This window comes from Notolabrus celidotus, chromosome 6 (assembly GCF_009762535.1).
Source record: "Notolabrus celidotus isolate fNotCel1 chromosome 6, fNotCel1.pri, whole genome shotgun sequence".
Taxonomy (NCBI): Eukaryota; Metazoa; Chordata; class Actinopteri; order Labriformes; family Labridae; genus Notolabrus; species Notolabrus celidotus.
The window spans coordinates 5,183,624-5,203,425 of NC_048277.1; the positions used below are offsets into that span (position 1 = coordinate 5,183,624).

The 19,802-nt window shown below is 40.8% G+C and overlaps 3 protein-coding genes across 3 annotated transcripts in view; 1 reads left to right on the top strand and 2 right to left on the bottom strand.

Moving 5' to 3' along the window:
- Positions 1-983: 983 nt before the first annotated feature.
- LOC117813913 (ubiquitin carboxyl-terminal hydrolase 37-like) lies at positions 984-6,039 on the bottom strand. The gene is made up of 13 exons (XM_034684974.1): positions 5,911-6,039; positions 5,680-5,741; positions 4,942-5,026; positions 4,626-4,819; positions 4,342-4,473; positions 4,107-4,230; positions 3,542-3,693; positions 3,255-3,357; positions 3,006-3,082; positions 2,317-2,425; positions 2,115-2,175; positions 1,780-1,937; positions 984-1,644 (listed from the first exon to the last, which is right to left on the bottom strand). Exons 1-13 carry the CDS (start codon positions 5,932-5,934, stop codon positions 1,627-1,629), a joined length of 1,299 nt encoding a protein of 432 aa, XP_034540865.1. The 5' UTR covers positions 5,935-6,039; the 3' UTR covers positions 984-1,626.
- A 2,725-nt stretch (positions 6,040-8,764) lies between these two features.
- On the bottom strand, positions 8,765-13,309 carry LOC117813931 (bile acid-CoA:amino acid N-acyltransferase-like). The gene is made up of 10 exons (XM_034684989.1): positions 13,228-13,309; positions 11,182-11,391; positions 10,986-11,085; positions 10,675-10,865; positions 10,414-10,589; positions 10,072-10,151; positions 9,782-9,797; positions 9,378-9,458; positions 9,046-9,181; positions 8,765-8,943 (listed from the first exon to the last, which is right to left on the bottom strand). Exons 1-10 carry the CDS (start codon positions 13,259-13,261, stop codon positions 8,846-8,848), a joined length of 1,122 nt encoding a protein of 373 aa, XP_034540880.1. The 5' UTR covers positions 13,262-13,309; the 3' UTR covers positions 8,765-8,845.
- A 6,118-nt stretch (positions 13,310-19,427) lies between these two features.
- Positions 19,428-19,802, top strand: part of plcg2 (phospholipase C, gamma 2) — a 48,253-nt gene continuing 47,878 nt past the window's right edge. The window contains exon 1 of the mRNA XM_034686550.1: positions 19,428-19,533. The gene's annotated coding sequence lies outside the window, so the exon portion shown is untranslated. The remainder of the gene's footprint in view (positions 19,534-19,802) is intronic.

Genomic DNA, 19,802 nt, shown 5'->3' on the forward strand with positions numbered 1-19,802 from the left:
TTTTCTAATTTGATCATGCACTCTTCCCTGTGGTGCCTCTTGTTTTCCTGCTTTTGTGTTTTTTCCAGCTTGTGTGATTGTGTTTCATCATTTCGGACGGATTTCAACCATTTGCCTCAAAGAGGTAGAACTATCCCATTTCCAGGGCTCCTTGAATTGTGTTCTTTTTCAGTAGACTGTTATTTTATTCTGTTATGACATGCATTTAAATGTCCTCAAAACTGAGCTTGTATTATGTTAGTGTGGCTACTCTGTCAGAAACTCTGTAAACTGTGCTGCTGCCTTTCTTGGCCAGGACGCTCTTGAAAAGAGATTTTTAATCTCAATTAGTTATTTATTTCCTGATTAAATAAAGGTCAAGTAAAAAGAATTAAGGATAAAACCCAAAGGATCCATTGGGTCCATCATTTTTTTAGGCCAAACCTATCCTGAGATTCGTTGCACACCAAATCAGTGAAATGGCTGACTTGAGCTGCAGAGTAATACACCTTAAGATGAAACTATTTTGTGTCAACTCAATCAAATACCTAGAAACACAACTTAATAAATAAATAAATAAAATGGGCTTGAAACTTCTAATTATCTGTGAGGTAATAGTTAAAGTAGAGTAACGCAAGTTGCGTTAGCAAGTTAGCCCACTAGCTTCCTACTGAAAAGTGACGAAATCAGTGTTATGAGATGCAAGGGTAAGGGCAGGAACAGCTGCTGGCAAAAACAAGAAATCCCCCACAGACAGGACTGGGTTTTTTTATGTTTGGATGTGTCATTCTATGCAGGCTACGAAAGATGCAACCTTTGTGGCCCGTGTCTTAAAAAGGATGCAGCCCATGATTGGGACACAGCTGTTGTCTTTCCATACCTCCTTGGAAATCTCTGTGTTATTGAAAAGTATTAAGTTAACTTCTTTTAAAGAAAGTATCTGACAAAAAAATCTGATTCTTGATAAATAAACTTCATTTAACACAAAAAAATACAAAGAAATCTCAAATTCAGAATTGTGTTTATTTAACATCCTTGTGGTATTTTTTCTTTTTTTTACATGAATGAATACATTCTCAATTAGTATTTATGTATCTCAAAATTATTATTCTTTTTACATGAATGAATACATTCTAAATTAGTATTTATGTATCTCAAAAGTTTTGTTTTTTTTAATATATAAAAGTATTCATCCATTTTCACTGTACTATCCTAGCCAGAGAGCAAGCCAAATTATGCCAAATTGATAATCCAGACAGGATGCTTGTCTGGATTGATTTCAGTTTAAATAAGTCACTGCTAATCATTTTGGTGACTTTTTGTTTTGGGGCAACTGTGGCAAGGAAAAACTCCCTCTGTGAGGAAGAAACCTTGGGAGGAACCAGGCTCTCTGGGGGAAACACCCATCCTCCTTTGGGCTACCAGACTTGCTGCTGCTCCAATTGACCTCTTGCTGCTCCAGGAGACATGCTGCTGCTCCACTGGACGTGCGGCTCCATGATCACTGGACTTCATACAACCTTGAAACATTTGGATTTGGAGACAGCACATACCCTTTTTGTCTTCCCTTTGAGATATAAGGACCTGGTCCCCTATGGTGATGAAGGTCTACTGGCTGCCCTTGATTCCATCTGAAGTCCCCATGGATCATCCCGCTGACTGATCCTGTGAGCAAAAACAAACAAAAAATGCTTTTGAAGTACTCAAATGTCTGCAGAAAATTTAAACGTCATCAGAAAAACCACAACATCATTTTCCATAACGTTCACCTGGGTGCACGTGATGGTATTGTGTTCGTACCTGTCTTTTGTAGACCAGGACGTAGGCGTTTTGCTTTCGCAGATTGCACACAGAGGCACCGCTGGTTTCTCTAACTACTGTGTCATTGTAAGTGAACCAACGGTCTTCTGGGTCCTCCACTGGCACATCCAGATCCACTCCATCTGAGATGTAGTGTCCTATCAGATAAATGAGCATTGTTATTCACACTGTCTGAAGACTCCGTGGATTTAAGGCAGATCGAATGACAACAGGTGTTTTTGAAGGGAACGAAAACAGGACGTCACTTGTCACATTCGTCTTTCAGTTATGGTCAAAAATATTTAAGTATTTAAAAAAATGACGGATTATCTTACCACTTCCTGCTCCTGTGCCGATGTGACTGATGGCGCTGACGAGGCTGTAGCAGCTACCACCCTGAGAATAAATAGACATAATGTAGTACACACAGCCCACACTTTAACTTCTATTACAGATAATCTAATGTATATATCCATCTATCTATCTATCCATCTATTTATTTATTTCATGGAATCAGGTCATTTAGTTTTTACTTACCTCTTTGGAAGGAATCACCAGTTCCCTTAATAGGTCTACCGGGTCACGGACCTTCTCCAGTTGGTAACTTGAATCATACCGGATTCGTTTAAGATGCAGGACTAGAGCTCTGAAATAAGAAACACAGAAAACGGTTAGCATTAGCCTGTTGTACAGTTTTCGTGTCTCCTCCTTTGTGGTACACAGTTGCGTACGTCACTCTCTTTCTGCGATACGTCTTCGTCTGACTGCAGGCTGTTTGTTTGGTGATTCAATTCATTTAAGTTTGAACCCAGCTAAGCAATCCTGTTTGTTTACCTTTTGTAAAATGATTATATTTAAGTTAGAAGAGATTTTTAGGGCTCTCTCTTAAGGGTTTTTCCCCAGTTTCGTGGCCATTCAGGGACCCAGGTGTTTTTTTTTCGTTTTCTTTTCTCAGTAGGAGTTTTTATTTTCTTCTAAGTGTGGGTTTTATATTTTCTATTTTGGCCAGAGAGACCATGACAACTTCTATTGATCTGTAGTTTTCTTAGAAAATATTCTAAGATGTGCTTTTTACAACCTTTTTGTGTATTTTTTCTCATTTAACAAACATATTATGTCACTTCTTTCAGTTTTCTCTAAAATTCCTACACAGAATGATTCAAAATCTAATAAAATGTGAGTTGAGACTCTTCCTACTGTTGTTGGTTGACTGTGATGACACTTACTTTGGCATGGTTGCGAATGATGAGCGCTGGCTTGACATGTTGGCACCACATTCACAGCTGTACTCCAGATCGGTCTCCTGCAGGACACCAAAGGATCAACATGCTTTTAGTTTGTACTGAATTTATAAACACTTGAACTCCACTAATACAAGCTGTGGTGAAGGGATTGAAATGTGGTGTTGTTTTTATCATAGCACATCAGTCTGCATCATTTGTTTGTATGTTAATTAATGAGGAAAGGTGTGTTACCTTAAGATAGTCCTGCAGCATGTCCTCAACCGTTCCACCTCCAAGTGCTATGTCCAGGGATAGGTCAGTGTATTTCTCCAGTCTCGTAGCTCCTACACCGCAGCTGCAGAACCAAAGTACAATACAGTATTGATTCAGCTGCAGAGGTTAAAACAAATCTGCTGTTGAGGAGTTGCCATTTTAATTCACTGCAGTGACCTCATTAATATTTAAAAATCTGGTTTTTGGGGGTTAAAAGTTAATGTTAGTAATCCCTGCCCTCACCGGATGTCAGACATATGACATACCTTTTGCAGGTCCTTGTGTTCTCTATGGTGAACGCTATGTGTTTTTCGACAGGGCACGTGTAGGTCTGGTCCATGGTGGCTGCCAGGTTCTGCAGTTGTGGATCCAAACTCCTGATTTGTTGCAGAACTGAAGATAAGAACTCATGTGCATCCTGCAGAAATAAACACACACACACATACACACACACACACACACATAAAGAGTTTGTACAAAGTCGCAACATACAAGGCTGAAAGATCAAGCAAATGCAGATGTGCCAAAAGCTAAGGTCATATGGTCACTTAAAGGGACAGCGCAGCTCATGTATTTTAGATGTCATGTTAGCTTATTTTTAATTTAGCCTCTCAGTTTGTGCAGATTTTTTTCATTCAAATTATATGTTTGATGTTTGATATCCTTAAAGATCATCCAATAAATCGGTGCGCCATTTTTTTCATGATTGAAAAATGTAGTCATGTATTGTCATATTAGCACCAAGGTACAGTTATGAGAGCTATGGTTTGTACACTGGGAGGACATTTTCAGGAGGAGGTGAAACCACAACCATGAAACCAGTTTACTTACCTTCTGTTTCTTATCTTTGAATTCTGGATTCCAAGCAGAGAGGGCCGTCTTGAAGTTGGTCAGAAGGAGTGTTTTTTTAGCCAAGTCCTTCGTGGGGCGAGCCTTTTTGATTTTTGTTAAATATCTGAAAACAGGAGAAGAGCGTTGAGGCATTTTCTCTGCAATGAAAGCTTTTAGCATGCAGTGCAAAACTTTAGGGAAAAAAAGATTGAAGTTGATCTGATTGGTGCCGTACCTCATAACCCCTGCGTCGGGGTTTGAACGCCACACCTTCTTCTGACGTTTGATATCGTCGACAAAGTCATCCAGTGTCAGAAGGCTTTGTAGGCAGGAGTTCATGTAACAGGTTTGTCCGATGTTTGGAAATCTGATACACACAAAACAGGTCAATATAATTATTTATGTTTCATACCACTTTAAAACTCTTTCATCTCCCCTCCCACGTGGCAGTGTCTAAATGCTATTTATTTACAGCATTATTTATTTGACGTGTGTTTGTATTCATATAGATGCACTCACCCGAGACTCTGAACCTGCTCATGTCTGAGATGCTTGTCGCTGATGTTTGAGTGACAAGCCTCTGTCTTCTTCTGGGGGGCAGCCTTCCTTTCTGTTTGGCCTTTTAACTCCACCTCAGGTTGGTGAATGGGGGAGAGGCATCGTCGTCTCTTTGGCTCTCTTTTCTCTTCAGGTGAAAAAACCCGCTTTCTTTTCTGTTGGTGCACAGTCAAACTTGTGTTCAATCATGTAAAGCTACATTCATTAACCCTTTTATATCTGGTTTATGTTAAATGCTACACTGTATAACAAATAAGACATATTCTGTTCAACATACCTTGGTTGGACTGCGGGGCTCACACCCCAATGGTGTCCTTTCCGCTTCATTGAACAGGGCAGGTGAAGCATCATGGATGTTAGCTCTGGTTAGAAAGAGGAACAAAGTTGGATTTCCAGATGCGTCCTCATACTAAGTACGATGGAAATGTTTACCTTTTTTTCAATTAACCAGATCACTTGCATCGGCCCTTAATTGCTCTTAAATTAATGCAAACTCTATAATCAAGTCAAATTTGGCGTTGGTATGTGTCTATATCACATTAATATGTGATATAATTATAGTAGGCCTCACAAATCCTAGAGTACAGTCATTTTTCATAATGTAAAATCTGATTGAATATCTCTTTTAGTTGCATTTTTATTTTTTTAAGATTCTTTATCACATTAGATATTCAGTTATATTGATAATTAGAAAGTGGAATTTAAAAGGTCCAGGTAAAAACTTAACTTACAAACATGCAGAATTATAGATTGAGTGAACAATTTCACTCTTTTTTTACTGTAATCTTGATTTATTGTCTTTAATACTAGATGAGAACTAGGTCAAGACAGACAGGATACATGTCCAGTCTTAGGTCTACAGTTTTGCAACTAAATAGAGCCACAAACAAGGGTTTGCTGTTCTCAAGACTGTACACACAAGTGGAAATAAATTTGTGTAAAATTATCCCCACAAAATTCAAGAAGGAAGCTGTTAAGCTCGCCATGATGTTAATATGGTTATTGATGTTCTTACCTCGTATGATAGCCGTGTTGAGGCTTGCTGTCCTCTGCCTCTGAACGTTTACCACGCTTCCTCTGCACAAACACAGAAATTATGAAAGTATATTTTAATTATCACGTTTAAACACTCAGGGTTTAATCAGATATTCACACTAAACACTCAAGTTTTAAGCTCATTAAAGTGGAATTGACATTAGAAAAAATATATCAGATAAGGTTATTGTACTAGATCTAGAAAACAAACCTTCTCCTTAAAGTTTTGACACATCTCTGCGACAATTTCAAAGCTATATCACGATATGTGGAAGTATAAATGCTCTCAGGTATCAACAGTGAACTGCTTCTCTTCTGAAGGTTTGGTGAACTGAAGCCTCCTCAGAATCGATGTCATAAGTTAACTCTGTTTTAGAAAGGTCCTGTTGTGATGTCATAATAAGTACTGTCTTAAAAAATACAATGCAAGAAACAATCTTTGTAAACATCTACATACAGTGTAATTAAGCTAACATGTAGGCCTATATTAAAAACTAATATACCAATTAAAGTGGGGCCCAATCCACTGAAACCCTGTTTGCCACTGTTTCATTAAGCACAAGATAAATCTGACCCTGTTAATAAACAAAGTCTAAGCAATAGGGCTGTGCGCATGTGCCAACCATTCCTGCAGCCTGATAGAGTCGCTCCTCTTTGTGGGGCGCTGGTGGCCCAGCGGTCTAAGCACCCCACATACAGAGACTACAGGGGTAGCCGGTTCGATTCCCAGCAGCGACCATTTCCTGCATGTCTTCTCCCAGTCTCTACTCCCCACATTTCCTGTCTCTCTTTAGCTGTCCTATAAAATAAAGGCGAAAAAGCCCCAAAAAATATGACTTAAAAAAAAAATTCCGTTGGTGAGAGTTGCGGACAGTTTTTCACGATGAAATCACCAACTTTAACTTTTACTCGCCTTACAACCCCGCTTTGTTTGTTTTTACTCATGCTCGGCTGGTTGAGCTGCAGCCTGTCGGCTCGGGCAGCTGGATGTTCCTGTGGAGCTCTGGAGATTTGTGACACATGGAGGCATAAGCTACGAGGGAGGAGAGCTGGTATAAGGAGATGGAGGTTTATGGAGAGGAGATAGAAGCCGTGTCTCTCCTCTCTCATCATGGGCAACGTGAGATCTCTGGATAATAAGATGGACGAGCTAACAGGACTAGCCAGGAGTCAGATGGAGTTTCAGGAATGTAGCATGTTGTGCTTCACGGAAACGTGGCTGCATCAGGATATTCACGACCACAACGTCTCCATTGACGGCTTCCAGACTGTCCAGGCAGACCGGGATAGCCCCGAGAGCGCTGTGGGCCTCCGACCATATTATCTACACTGGGAGATCTCACATGTCATACTGGTAGCTGTTTACATCCTCCCTCTGCCAACCTGACTACGGCGTCCAACGTTCTCAAAGCACAGCATGAGATAAAGTCAGTACACTTTTTGAGGCGCAAAACTCTGAAGATTAAAACTTTAAGATGAGGTTAAAAACAGTGTAAAAAATATATTTTGTCTCATATCTCACATCAGAACCCCACAGATTGTTTGTGGGTTTCTTCTGACAGCAATCCAGGTATGGAAAAGCTTGTTTACGCCCTACTAGACACACAAAGTGATACAATCTTTATCGACAAAGAAGTTAGATGTAGCTTGCAAACCAAGGCACATTCTGTAAGGCTGAAGCTAACCACCATGATCAGAAAGGATGAATTATTGAATTATTGCACAGTGAAAGGGTCTCAGGTCTCAGAGTGAGTGGTTACGACTCAACGGTCCTCATTCATCTCCCTCTGGCCTACACCAAGGACTGTATTCCAGTGAAGCGAACACACATTCCTTCCTGTGAAACGGCGAGGCAGTGGAGTCATCTAAAAACAATCGTAGATGAAATTCCACCACAGCTAGAGTGTGAAGTTGGTCTGCTAATAGGATACAACTGCTCAAGGGGCTGGGGCTGTTGAGCTTCCCTGCTTCTTCTTCTTCTCTGTTTTTTTTTTTTTGTTTTGCTTTTTGCAGCTTAGACTGAAAATGCAGCTGAGACTAAGTGGGCTTGTTAGTGTGACGTGACATCCAAAAGTCAAATCAAAGTCTGTATATGTTGTGTGTTTATTAAACAAAAGGCTGAAAAACAATCAAAAAAAAATCTCTTAACTTTAAGAGACAACAACGATGACGTCGTTGATGTTAGTCAAGAGAAAATCTTCAAATCCTTCTTTGTCTGCGCCCTGCCACATAACAGGTACAATATAAAGGTTAAACACAACCACAAACCAATTACCAGAAATGATGTTAAAACCATGAATAGGAATGAAATTACATGTTCTAACAAATCCTATGAAGCCCAATACTAAATTATTCACAGACTGCATCTTACCCCAGCTATTCGAAGTAAATATGATTATCTGTGCTCATCATTTTGTTGTAAATGTAAAACTAGCTTTGGTACTTATAGTCATCTGATGTGGTCTTGCCCTAAAGTTCAAAGTTTTTGGCAATCTGTCCAAAGGGAAATTAAGAAAATATTTGACATTGATGTCCCTTTAAACCCATTTAGTTTTGTATTTGGATTAGATTCAACCTGTCAACGATAACACATTCTTAGAATCACTCTTTATGGGGCACGGCTTACTAGTCTTCAGAAATGGTTGGATGAAGAGTCTCCTGACATTCAAACGTGGTATGAAAAACTCATGTCTATTTTACCATTAGAGAGATTATCACATGTTCTCAGAGGCACTCTTGAAGTTTTTGTAACAGACTGGTCAGCAATAGTAACTTATCTGAAAGAAGAATGGGTAAGAGTTATAAGTATAGTGGTATCAAATGTATCACATTAAAATGCTACATATATAATTTTTTTCAGGTTGTGATTGTTGCATGTACTAACACCATAAGAGAAGTTTGTCTTTTTTTTTTTGTTTAGTTTAGTTTTTTTTTGAGAATGTTTTCTGTGAGAGCATTATATGTTTTTTCTTTGTGGGTTTTTGTGTTTTGTAAAATCTTTATTTAAGATTAAAAAATAGAAAGAGAGAAAGGAATGAAACATTTGAAATTTTACATTTTATTATAGCTCCTACGATGCTATTGTTTGAGTCCTGGAGGCGGGGCAGCCAACAGAAGACCGCAGTGGGTTTGAAGGGCTTTGGACTCTATCGTAAATGACTTTCCATAAAAGCCAACATCTTCCTCCAGCAGTCTTCCTGAGCAGCAGCGTGGAGTGCGTGGTGACCTCCGAAATGAGCAAACACTGCAGGAGAAAGAGCACACAGTTCCTACATCTTTAAACCCTGCACAGCTTTCATATTCCAACAAACAGCCTCAAGTTTCAATGTATTGCGGTTGGACTCACATTTGTTTGGTTCGACCTTGTAAAGTGGCCGTCGAGCATTTGGTGCATAAGGTGGTTCAATCAGGTGACCAGCTCCAGGGTATGGGAGACGGGTGAACAGATGGGATTTACCTGCTGCGTTCAGGGTCACCTCAACCTGAAGGAACAAATCAGTGCTTTAACAACAACAAGCAATGACTCTGCAATGAGCACACAAACAATTACATTAACAATGACTAGCTTAAAGATTACTAAGCTGCAAAACCAACATTAACAAACGTTAGAGTATATTCAGAACTACTTCATGATACTACCCAAAAAACATCATCATAAAGCAAAATAAAACAATCTACCAAGTCTGCGTTCTCTTTGTTTGGAACACTCTGGTCATCTTCACCCAAAACGTACAGCAACGGACACTCCACGTCTTCAACCTGTGAAACACAAAGTGTAAACTGATATTCTTTAAACTTGTGTGTGTGTGTGTGTGTGTGTGTGTGTGTGTACAGTCTCTGTGTTGTGGTGCTTTCAGGGGCACAGAGGCTGTTAGGTCTGTCACATCACTTTCACTTTGCTCCCAGGAGACATGTTAGCAGGAAAGAAGACAGATTTGAAAGTAATCTGGTCCCGGTCATCTAGAGTCCAATATTCCTCGTCCTTGTAGACAAATTGATAAATAAAATTAAAGCTTGTAGAGCTTGAATCAGCCTTTGGTATAGTTATTCTAAAACACCTCGGTAACAGAGGCTGTTCTTACCCTTCTCCATCTTGGGTCCAGTCATCTTCATGGTGGAACTTAAAGGAGGTTCCCACTGGGCCGTTAATACAAATCAAACAAGACTGCTGAAAAGGAGAACTTAAAGTCGGTGAGAACGTGTCATACAAGTCATCTTTAGTTTTCTTTACCCCGGCATGCAGTCATTTTATTTTCATTTGCTTATTCTGGAAAAGTAGCTAAGATGTAATCATTCTTGAGATGATGAATGACGAGCAGCGGCCCTCCGGACATACTTTGAGACCGGTTAGAGTTGCAATTCTAAGAGCGACTAAGACTCCAAAGCAGAGCCCGACGATCCCAACTCTGTCGGCACAGACTTGATGATGATCTTGAACAGCTGGAAAGCGGCCTGTGAACACACAAGACAGTAATACTTCAAGGGACTAAAAAATAACCTGATCAGGAGTGAACTCTTTTAAAGGGATAGTTCGGTCATTTTGAATTGGTTATGTATGAGTCACTTGTCAGTAGTGAGGGTTTTAACAATAACAGATGCCGATCAGCTCGGCCCCTTTAATGAGAAACTGGCCCCACAAGAGAGGCTACAGCTTCAACCTTATCTAAAGTGAAATATGTAAGAAGGACGAGATGAACTCTGCATCTCTTCTTACCTTGAAATAAGAATCACCAATGTTCACACGTTTTTTTGGACCAGGTAAGTCTTCATGCACCACATAGGCGAGAGACAGGCTAGCATAGCCCTTGGAAGCAAACAGGGCTGAGCGGTACTCCACCAGTCCTCCACCCAGTCCCCACAGGTCCAACATGGCAGAAAATTGTCCTTGGCCTGCAGATCATCAGCACAACAGGTGCTGTTCAGAGGACTCTTCATGTCAGACAATCTGAAGGTGAATTCATCACATTCTGCTCACCAGGTGGTAAAAACAACGTTCCCACCAATCCATCCTGACGAATCTCTATCCTCTGTACGCCTGGTGCCATATACCAGCGCTCAGCAGTTACCGCAGCCAGCCAAGTGCTCTGACTCTTGCTGGGTGAAACATGGCCCTCCAGCAACGACATATGCACCACGTATGGAGTCTCTACGTTTTTCTTCCTTAGCCTTATGAAGAACAGCACAATGAGTCAAGAACTATACGACTTTTAAACGCTTACTTGATATTTTGTCTTCAAACAAGTGCATGGTTTTTGTCACTCAATGAGCTGGGTCATTCTCACCAACCTTAATCCTAGTCTTCCTCCAGGGGCTGGCTGCAGACTCCAGAGCAGTCCCATCGGCTCACAGCCCAAATAAGAGCCGCCGACTGACTCATCTCTGGTCACTGTTCAGACAGAGAGGGGACAGAGTGCCTAAACAAACTTTGTATTTTCTTTTGTGTAATCATGTTAATGTATTGAATATTCCCAGTGAAACTCACAGCTAATGGTGCCGTCTGCTTTTGCAACATAATGGGCGAATGACTCCCAAAGGTCCCCATCCTCACTGTGCATCTGTGCACACACAGTGACCGGACAGTTGGGAGACAGGAAACATCCTTCAATGTTGATCTGTTCGTCTATCAGTGCACGAACAGGCGAGGCTGTCAGCAGCGGGGCCGGTCTGCTGCTGCTCATCCAATGAACTCCACCTAAACATCACAAACATGTTAATGTGCACTCTGAAGTAAAGCTAAAGAAACTCTGATGATAGATTCAGATCTACCAAAGCAGACCTTCACCAAGGCTGTGACACACAAAAGACAAACATACCTTTAGTGGATCATTATTTACTCTCCTACAAACATGTATAGCTATTGGACACAATTTTGGATCAGCTGTCTGGCTCAAGGACACAAAGACATGACCCATATGCATACAACTCTAATAGTCTTTTTGTTGTTATGAATGTCATTGAATGTTTCTTGTACATGTGTGCACATGTGCATGTTTACATTTTCAGCTTGAGGAGCAGACATTTTCTTGTTTGAGTTTAAGTTTTGAGCTTTTATTCAGATACAGAGGACTGTAGATGGAGTAGGAAACTTGGAGTGAGGAGAGAGGCTGACATGTGGAAAGAGGCCACAGGTTGGAGTGAAACCCTGGCTGTCTGCTTCAAGGACTACAACCTCTGTGCATGAACCGCAAAATTTTGACCACAAGGCCAAACTCTCGCCCTGAAAGAGAGGTTTCCTTTTGACTATTGCAGGTCCAAATTTTTCCTGTCCTTGACTCTGCCCCTGTCTCTATCTCTTATACACACATACAGCTACAACCCTGTGCACACGCAGGCCTGCAGACTCAATCAGATAGAACATACAGTATAACACCTTGTAGATGCATCAGATTTCTGTAGATGAGAGACAGAGAGACAGTACAGCATATAGATCTATGAAGATATTAGTGTTGTTTGTTTGTTTGTGTTATTATAAGTGCATTTTTGCATATACGTGTGTGTGTGACATGGATTCACAGGGCTTGGGATTGTATCACGCATTTGATCTACAAAGATATCAGAAGAACCTAATTTTCATGAAGTATATTTTGGCTTTTACAGATTTATGTACAGAGGAGAGGACAGCTGATAGGATAGGAAGCCAGGAGAGCGCGGGGGAATGTCATGCAAGAAAGGGGCCCCAGGTTGGAATGGAACCCGGGCCGCCCACTATGTGGGCACGCAACTTAACTATTTCACTAACTCTGCAGTCTGATTATTTATGATTATGCACACACACACACACACACACACACACACACACACACACACACACACACACACACACACACACTGCAAACCCAGTGATACAGTTGGTGTGAAAGTGAACTTAACTTGTATGAAGCTCGAAACATTAACCCGAACCCAGACACACACTCCTTCAAAAAACATTAGATAACTTCCAACAATGAGGCAACAAGTACAACCAAACACACTTTGGATCTAAGGTCTTTTGGGGCCATCAGTGTTTTTGGATCAGTGATGGTACTTTGATTGCTCCAGTGTTACTCTGATAACTGTGACTATTCAAGAGTAATACATGCCAACGAGTGCTGACCCTGCTAATAACCATTAGCAGGTTTTCCTTCAGGTTGCCCGAGCTGCTTTGGTGACTCTAGATATCTTCAACAACGTACTAATACAATGTCTGCCTTATCAACTCTTGGTGTTACTTTTAGTGATGATCAGGGTGACCAACAGGGAATCAGGGTTTGAGAGGATGTTCAACATCCAATTAAGGCAGCAGGCAGAGTAACTCGGGGAGGCAGTGACAAAATATGACCAAAGTGGTGTCAGTTCACTTTAAAGGGTTAAAGCAATCCAGTCCACCGTTACATCAGCTGTTAATATACATAACGCTTCATTCATAACATTTAGAGGCAGCTGTTGTAGCCCTGCTGTATTATAGGAGCATATTTACCCAGAGACAGTCAGTCAGTCAGTGGACTCAGACTCTCCCATAAAGGAGACACAGTCAAGAATAAACTCATACCCATGGCATGTTGCAGGTGTGCTATGTGACACATTGCACCACCTTCATCAGTACAAGCTGCCTCATTGTTGTCGCTGCCACAGATGCTATAAACCCGTTGATGTATTTCTAGACCTGAAGAAATAACTGAGAAAAATAACTGCTCTGGAGTGGCAGACAGCTGTAAGGGCGGAGTCTGAATGTGCAGGTATGAGGATGAAGTATCAAATGAAAACAGTTGGTGCTAATTAAAGTGTCAGATTTACAACTGTCAGAGGTAGACTGTCATAAGAAAAGGCTTTAGCTGTGCATCTGTATGTGAAATCCCTTATGAACGAGTTTAAAAAGCTGAAAAACACATCAAAATAAAATTGAATTCAAATCTGCACCCTGTCATTTCTGATAATAAAAAAAGGTGCACGACCCATGTGCAGACTATAAAAAGATGTTTGTTTGTTTTTTTCATCCTTTATTTTATAAGACAGCTGAAGAGAGACAGGAAATGTGGGGAGTAGAGAGTGGGGGAGGACATGCAGTAAATGGTCAAGGCTGAGATGGGAACGTGCGGCCTCTGCGACGAGGGCTATAGCCTTTGTATACGGGCTTAGAGCGCTAGGCCAACTCCTAAAAACATGTATTTAATCAACAAAACAGCAAACAAAGGCTTAATAATAGACGATTCCGGGTGAAATCCAAATGCAAATGTCGAATAAAATGATCAGACTTAAACATCCACCAAACACAGAGGTAAGATGCACGTTCACAAAGAAACACAGCTGAATCAACACATGTGGGACAAGCAGAGCACAGGTAGCACAGATCAGGGTGCTCAAACCAGAGAGAAACACACATGAGGGAGGGCAGTAAAAGGATTCGCAAAATACTGAACGAAAAATGAGCATTGTGACACTTCTGAGTTTAAAAGTGTTGTTTTTTTACTTGATTAGCAAAGAAGTATTCACACTCAGTCAGGACAAAATGAACTGAAAGCATCAACAGTAAAGGTTAGGTTAAGGCAGAATCATCTCCCAATGAGACAAGAACCTTTTCAGTCAGCTTGATGCAGAATTAAAGCTCCTTTAGGTTCTTATTTCTACTCTGTGAATGTCAGAAAGAATGTCTCTTTCTTTGAATACATTTTAAATGCTTATTTACATTAAAGGAAATACAGCTGTCTGCCTCAATCAAAGAGCAGTATATCAGCTTTGTTGAGGAGTCCCCTACCAAAACATTTCCGCATTAATTTATACATTTTGTGATCAAAATGGATGAACCAATTTTCATTTCCTGCAAGAATTACTCTCAGTTATATTCTCAATTCTATAAGTTGATCTTTTTAAAGGTGGCCTTAATTGACTCACTCCCAGGTTGACATCCACTAACAAGTCCTTTATGAGGAAACTTGTCAAGTCTTGCGTTGCTCTGCACATGTCAGTTGATTGTGTGTTGACTAACAGTATAGACTACGTTCTTATTCTGACTGGTTTATTATCACAAGACCAAAAGGAAAAAAAAAACTTGTTCTTAGTTATACAGTAATGTCCTACAAAAAATGTTTAACTTATATCCAACAACGCCTGAAAAATAAGGAAGAGGGCTTGAGGAAAAATGGTTCAACTCTTCTTCTGGTTCAGTTTGGTTCAGTTTTGATCAGTGTGGTTCGCAGTTATGCGTTTCCACTCAAAATAACCAGCAGCACAGACCTTCTTGTTAGCACCCTTGTGTTGGGTACCAAGCATAATCTGACCCTAAAGGCTGGAGCTAGATACTCTGCAAAATTAAAAGAAGGTGATTTCAAGTCTGTTCTTAGACAAACATCCATATACCAAGAAGTCAGAACTGTGAATGTCCTCCATTGTTGCTCTTAGTTAGCTGTGTCAAATTCTTCTTCCTGGTTGAATTTATTGAGTGGCTACACTGTGTCACACTGCTTTGTTATCATACTGATTTGGCTTTTGCTCTCTGGCTTACAGCACACCAGTAAGGCTACAAGTTGGCTGTGGAAACACAAGCCAAATGAGTTTACTGAATCAAAACCTGACCACTTGTGGAAACACAACATTAGACACAACGCTCTGACACAGAAGGGGGTAAACTGAGAAGTTAATACACACAGGGTAACAGAGCACAGGAGACACAGAAGAGAAGGAAATTTAAGAAGACATGAAACACAGACAAACTAAAAATCTAAACTAAGGAACATGATAGTGAGAATATACACACTAAGACCAAAGAAGGCATGGGTAAGGATGACAAATGCTCACTAAATACTCTCAAACTGGCCGAAAGCCAAGGACTAAAAGTGTGTTTTGAAGTTTGAGTCAAAGCCAGTTTGTGTGGGGACAGCTGAACACAAGGAGGCTGAGATATCAGAGGTTTGGAGCTGTGACTGAAAAGGCTCAGTCCCCTCTGAGCTTCAGCCTTGACCTTCTGCCAGCCAGAAGCAACAGGATCCCTGATATGAGATGTTGTTACCAAAGGTCTGAGATAAATAGCCTATTTAGTGATTTATTATGCTAAAACACAAACCAGTGAAGGGAAGCCAGGTGAGGGGATAGGGGAGTGGTGATAAGAGCCTTTTGGGGCTCTAGGCAAAAACTAACTTGGTCCTGAAGGGACACACTCGAGCTGGAAACAGAAAGCTGCTCGGCTAAGATAACTAACCTCACACGTCAAAGAATAATGGACATACTGTGATGCTAGCAGTTGTTCTTCTTTCAGGTGTCTCTCTCTGACAGACTTCTCTAACAGCATGCATCTTTACCTGTTAAATTGAATTGTTATCTGCTCCACTCACCACCGTCATGATGTCTTTTTTCTTCCTCCTTTTCCCTCTTCCTCTCCTCCCTCTCAAACGGATAATTCCTCTTCATTTTTCACTGACTGTCTTTGAGAAACTTTAGCGCAGTGATAATGTATATGCAATGCCCTGCAGCGTAATGAGACCGAGTGCTGTCAGGTGGGGTCATATAGGGAGGTTCTTACTGTAATTTCCAACTACACATTTTGAGACACTGCTGTGGCCCAAACTGTTAGCTGCCTTACCTGATGGAAAGCAACTGCCATAGATATGTGTTCAATCTCCTGTTAACAATTAAAAAGCTGAGCTGCATTGTTCTGAACAAGCTGCAGGTGAGACAGAGGGCTTACAGATGTGAAAACTCATTGCAGCTGAGCAGAGGCAATTTTCTGTGGAGGATTTAGACTCCTCTGCAAGTTGGAACTAAAGTACACTCACACAGTGATCTGAAACCTGTGTTGGTCTGGAAATGTATTGTGTTTTTGGTGCTGTTTGTGGTGTTGGTGTGATTCTCCTCTTGTTTTTCAGAGGCTGGGGTGTGTCCTCTGGTGCTGGAGCTTATGGTTCACACCCTGCTCCTCCTTTACAGTTGTCAGCGGCTGCTCAAGAACCTGGCTGTTTGAGAAATCGCCTACTATACTAGCAGTACGTCCTGATTTGACCTAAATTCAGTATGTAGTACGTGAACAAGAGCAAAATCTGTAGTGTGCCAAAACTACCCGGATGTCGTACTGATTCAAGAAAATTTCTCAGTATGCAGCGGACCAGTCTCCCTCCCTATTATTTCCCACAATGCACAGCACTAACGTTCCACTTTTTCTTTTTTCTTCTTTTTTGACGGGGGCACTCAGGTTTTTATTTTTATTTTTAAGTTGTATTTTTTAAGCATTTTCACCTTTAATGGACAGGACAGCTGAAGAGTGACAGGAAATGTGGGGAGCAGAGAGAGGGGGAGAACATGCAGTAAATGGTAGAGGCTGGAATCGAACCTGCGATCGAGGCCTGTTGCCTCTGTATATGGGTGCTTACTTAGACCACTAGACCTAAGCTTGGTCGTAGAAATCAGAAATCAGAAATCAGAAATCCAGTGACCCCTGACCCAGCATGCTGCAAAACATATCCAACAGAACAGTCATACTGCAGACTACCTTCAGCACAGTATACAGTATACTTACAACATACTACATCAGTAAGTAGTATGTAGCAGGCGGTTTCGAAAACAGCCCCTGCGTTTCCTTCCCATGCTGCCTGATTGTCTCCACTCTGCATGTGGTGTAGTTGGCTACTCTTGGGATTTTTGCTATTCAAACTTTTTCCCCGTGCAGTTTTCATGACCTTTTTCTAATTGATTGCCTTTTCTTCCCTGCAGTGCCTCATCCTCATTCCCCAGCCTCTATATCAGCTTCAAGCCACACCACTCAGCCTTCCCTTTCGCTTCTTCAGTGCCACCAGCTACAGCCTCCCCTCAGTCTTCCAGCGCACATCATCTTTATTTTGTGTATATAAATCAATTTCGCCTGAACCCCGTCTGCTGGTTTTGCTATTGGGTCCTAATTGAAACAGATTGTATGGAAACCGTAACAAAAGCTCTACAAACCTCTGATGAAACATATATGTACATGAACACACATACATTTATATATATATTTATTACCCGGCTGTGTAAGATGCTTGATTTTGATCGGTCAAACCCCTTGACGTGATCAACTTTCATTAACATGAGCAACACCAGAGTCAAACTGATCACACGTCATGTCAAATCAATCCACAGAAAAGAGTTCAGACACATTTATCTTCTGCTTGTTTACACCATAGACTGTAAGGTGAGGGGAAACTGTTAGCTTCTGTTAACATCATATTGGTAAACAATGTGGCTAAAACGTTAGCTTCAGTTAGCATGCTAAATCGGCAGACTACAGATGTTTACATATTGGATCCTGTCCATCAATATGATGAAGGAGTGGAGCAGGTGAGAGAAACTTTAGGTTAGTGATCTCTACAAAGAAAGTTAAACCATGAGTGGTGGTGATGATAGCAGCAGGGTTCAAAGTTGTGACATTGGTTTATTTTTAAAGGTGTGTGAACCTCAGAGCTCAGAGAAGAAGGAGAGCTGAATGAGGACAGTTTCATTTTCAATCCACCAAAACAGGCAGAGAAGAATCCATCACCATGGAACGATCACTGACGAGGAATCAGTGGGACTATTTTTAAAAACTGTAAACATAAATCATTTAAATCAATAAAATTATCTTTTGACCAAGTTTTTTGCCAACGTGTTTGTTTTTTAAGTCGATAGCCTGGTAATGAGAGGGATAATGTTTGGTCGGGGTCTTGTCTCAACCTGTTGGGATTCTATTTCCCATTACTACCTGCTAATCATACAATATCAATTACACACATATATACATATGTGTGTTTGTGTGTGTGTTAAATGAAATATAAAGTATTTTAATTGAACTCTAGTACTGTCCTCTATCAAGGCAAATATCCCACAATTATTTAGAATATTAGGGAGGGCTATGTCCCCTCTGGCCACCCCTGTATCCACCCCTGGATCCATGAAATCTTAATCTGTCTAAACCCCAGACTGTACAAAATATGGACGTAGGATCCGTGACATCACCTATCTGTTTCTGAAGTGCTGTTTTGAAGCCAATCGTCGTCGGCAGCCATATTGCTGCTGGTGAGTGATTGTGACGTAAAGAGGTGACTTTGGGGGTCCTAGCCAACAGCTACAGTGTTGCCACAGTCAGCTGTGCGTATCCAGACTACACTCGTCTTTTGTACCAGGCTGTAAACATGTTTATTTCTGCTGTAAAGATCTTCTTTTTTGAATTGGTGTGTATGTGGTTTCCGGTACTTCCGGAGCCAGCCTCAAGCGGATCCTCAATGAACTGCAGTTTTTAGCACTTCTGCGTTGGATTCATATTTTTAGACCGGAGGTTGCCGCTTGGTCTAAACATCCATCACCCATCGACACACAGATATATATTATTTATTTTTTGTTGTTGTAACCAAGTGGCAACCTCCGGTCTGGTTATTTCAATTGCTTCAGTGATTCATTCTTTATAGGATAGTGCATCAGATTCAATCCAGTTAGCCATGATGATCTTTTTTGTACATGTATCTACACACATATTAAGAGCGATTTTCAATCTGCTAAACAGTCACTGAGGTATGTTATTTTTTGATTCATTGATGTAAATGTAGGCTATCAACAAGGTCAGTATCCAGGGCTGTTTCTCCATTTGTAGTCCGAGTGCAGCCGAGCAGTGTCTGAGCATGCGCAGACTTCTTTTTTCCCTACTGTGAAGTGTTTGAAAATTAAATCTTCACAATGTCTCTGAACTTTCTTTATCTCATCACGCAGCCCATTAAAGTGACGTTTTTATGATATTTGAATGAGAAATAAAGTCGCGTTAAAATCAGGGTGCCTCCATGTCCGCGTTTCAACCTCATAAGGTTTCTGAAGGATTGCAGACAAGTTATAATCGTCTCCTTTTTCCCTTTAACACGGAAACAAACAGGTGACAAGATTTGAAGATAAACTTTTGCTCTGTGACACGTCGATGTCATATTTTTGACATTTGAAAAAACTACTTATTGCACATTAAAGATAGTCTCATGATGATCAGCCATTCTATGCTGTAGATGGTGCAGCTCTGTGTCAGCTTCTCTCAGTCTAACACAGAGCTGCTTGTGTTTGGAGGTTATATTACTTTGAATAACTTCCTGGCAGCTCGGTGTCTGTTAAAAGTGCCCTCGGCATATGCATAGTGTTGCACAGGCTAGTTTG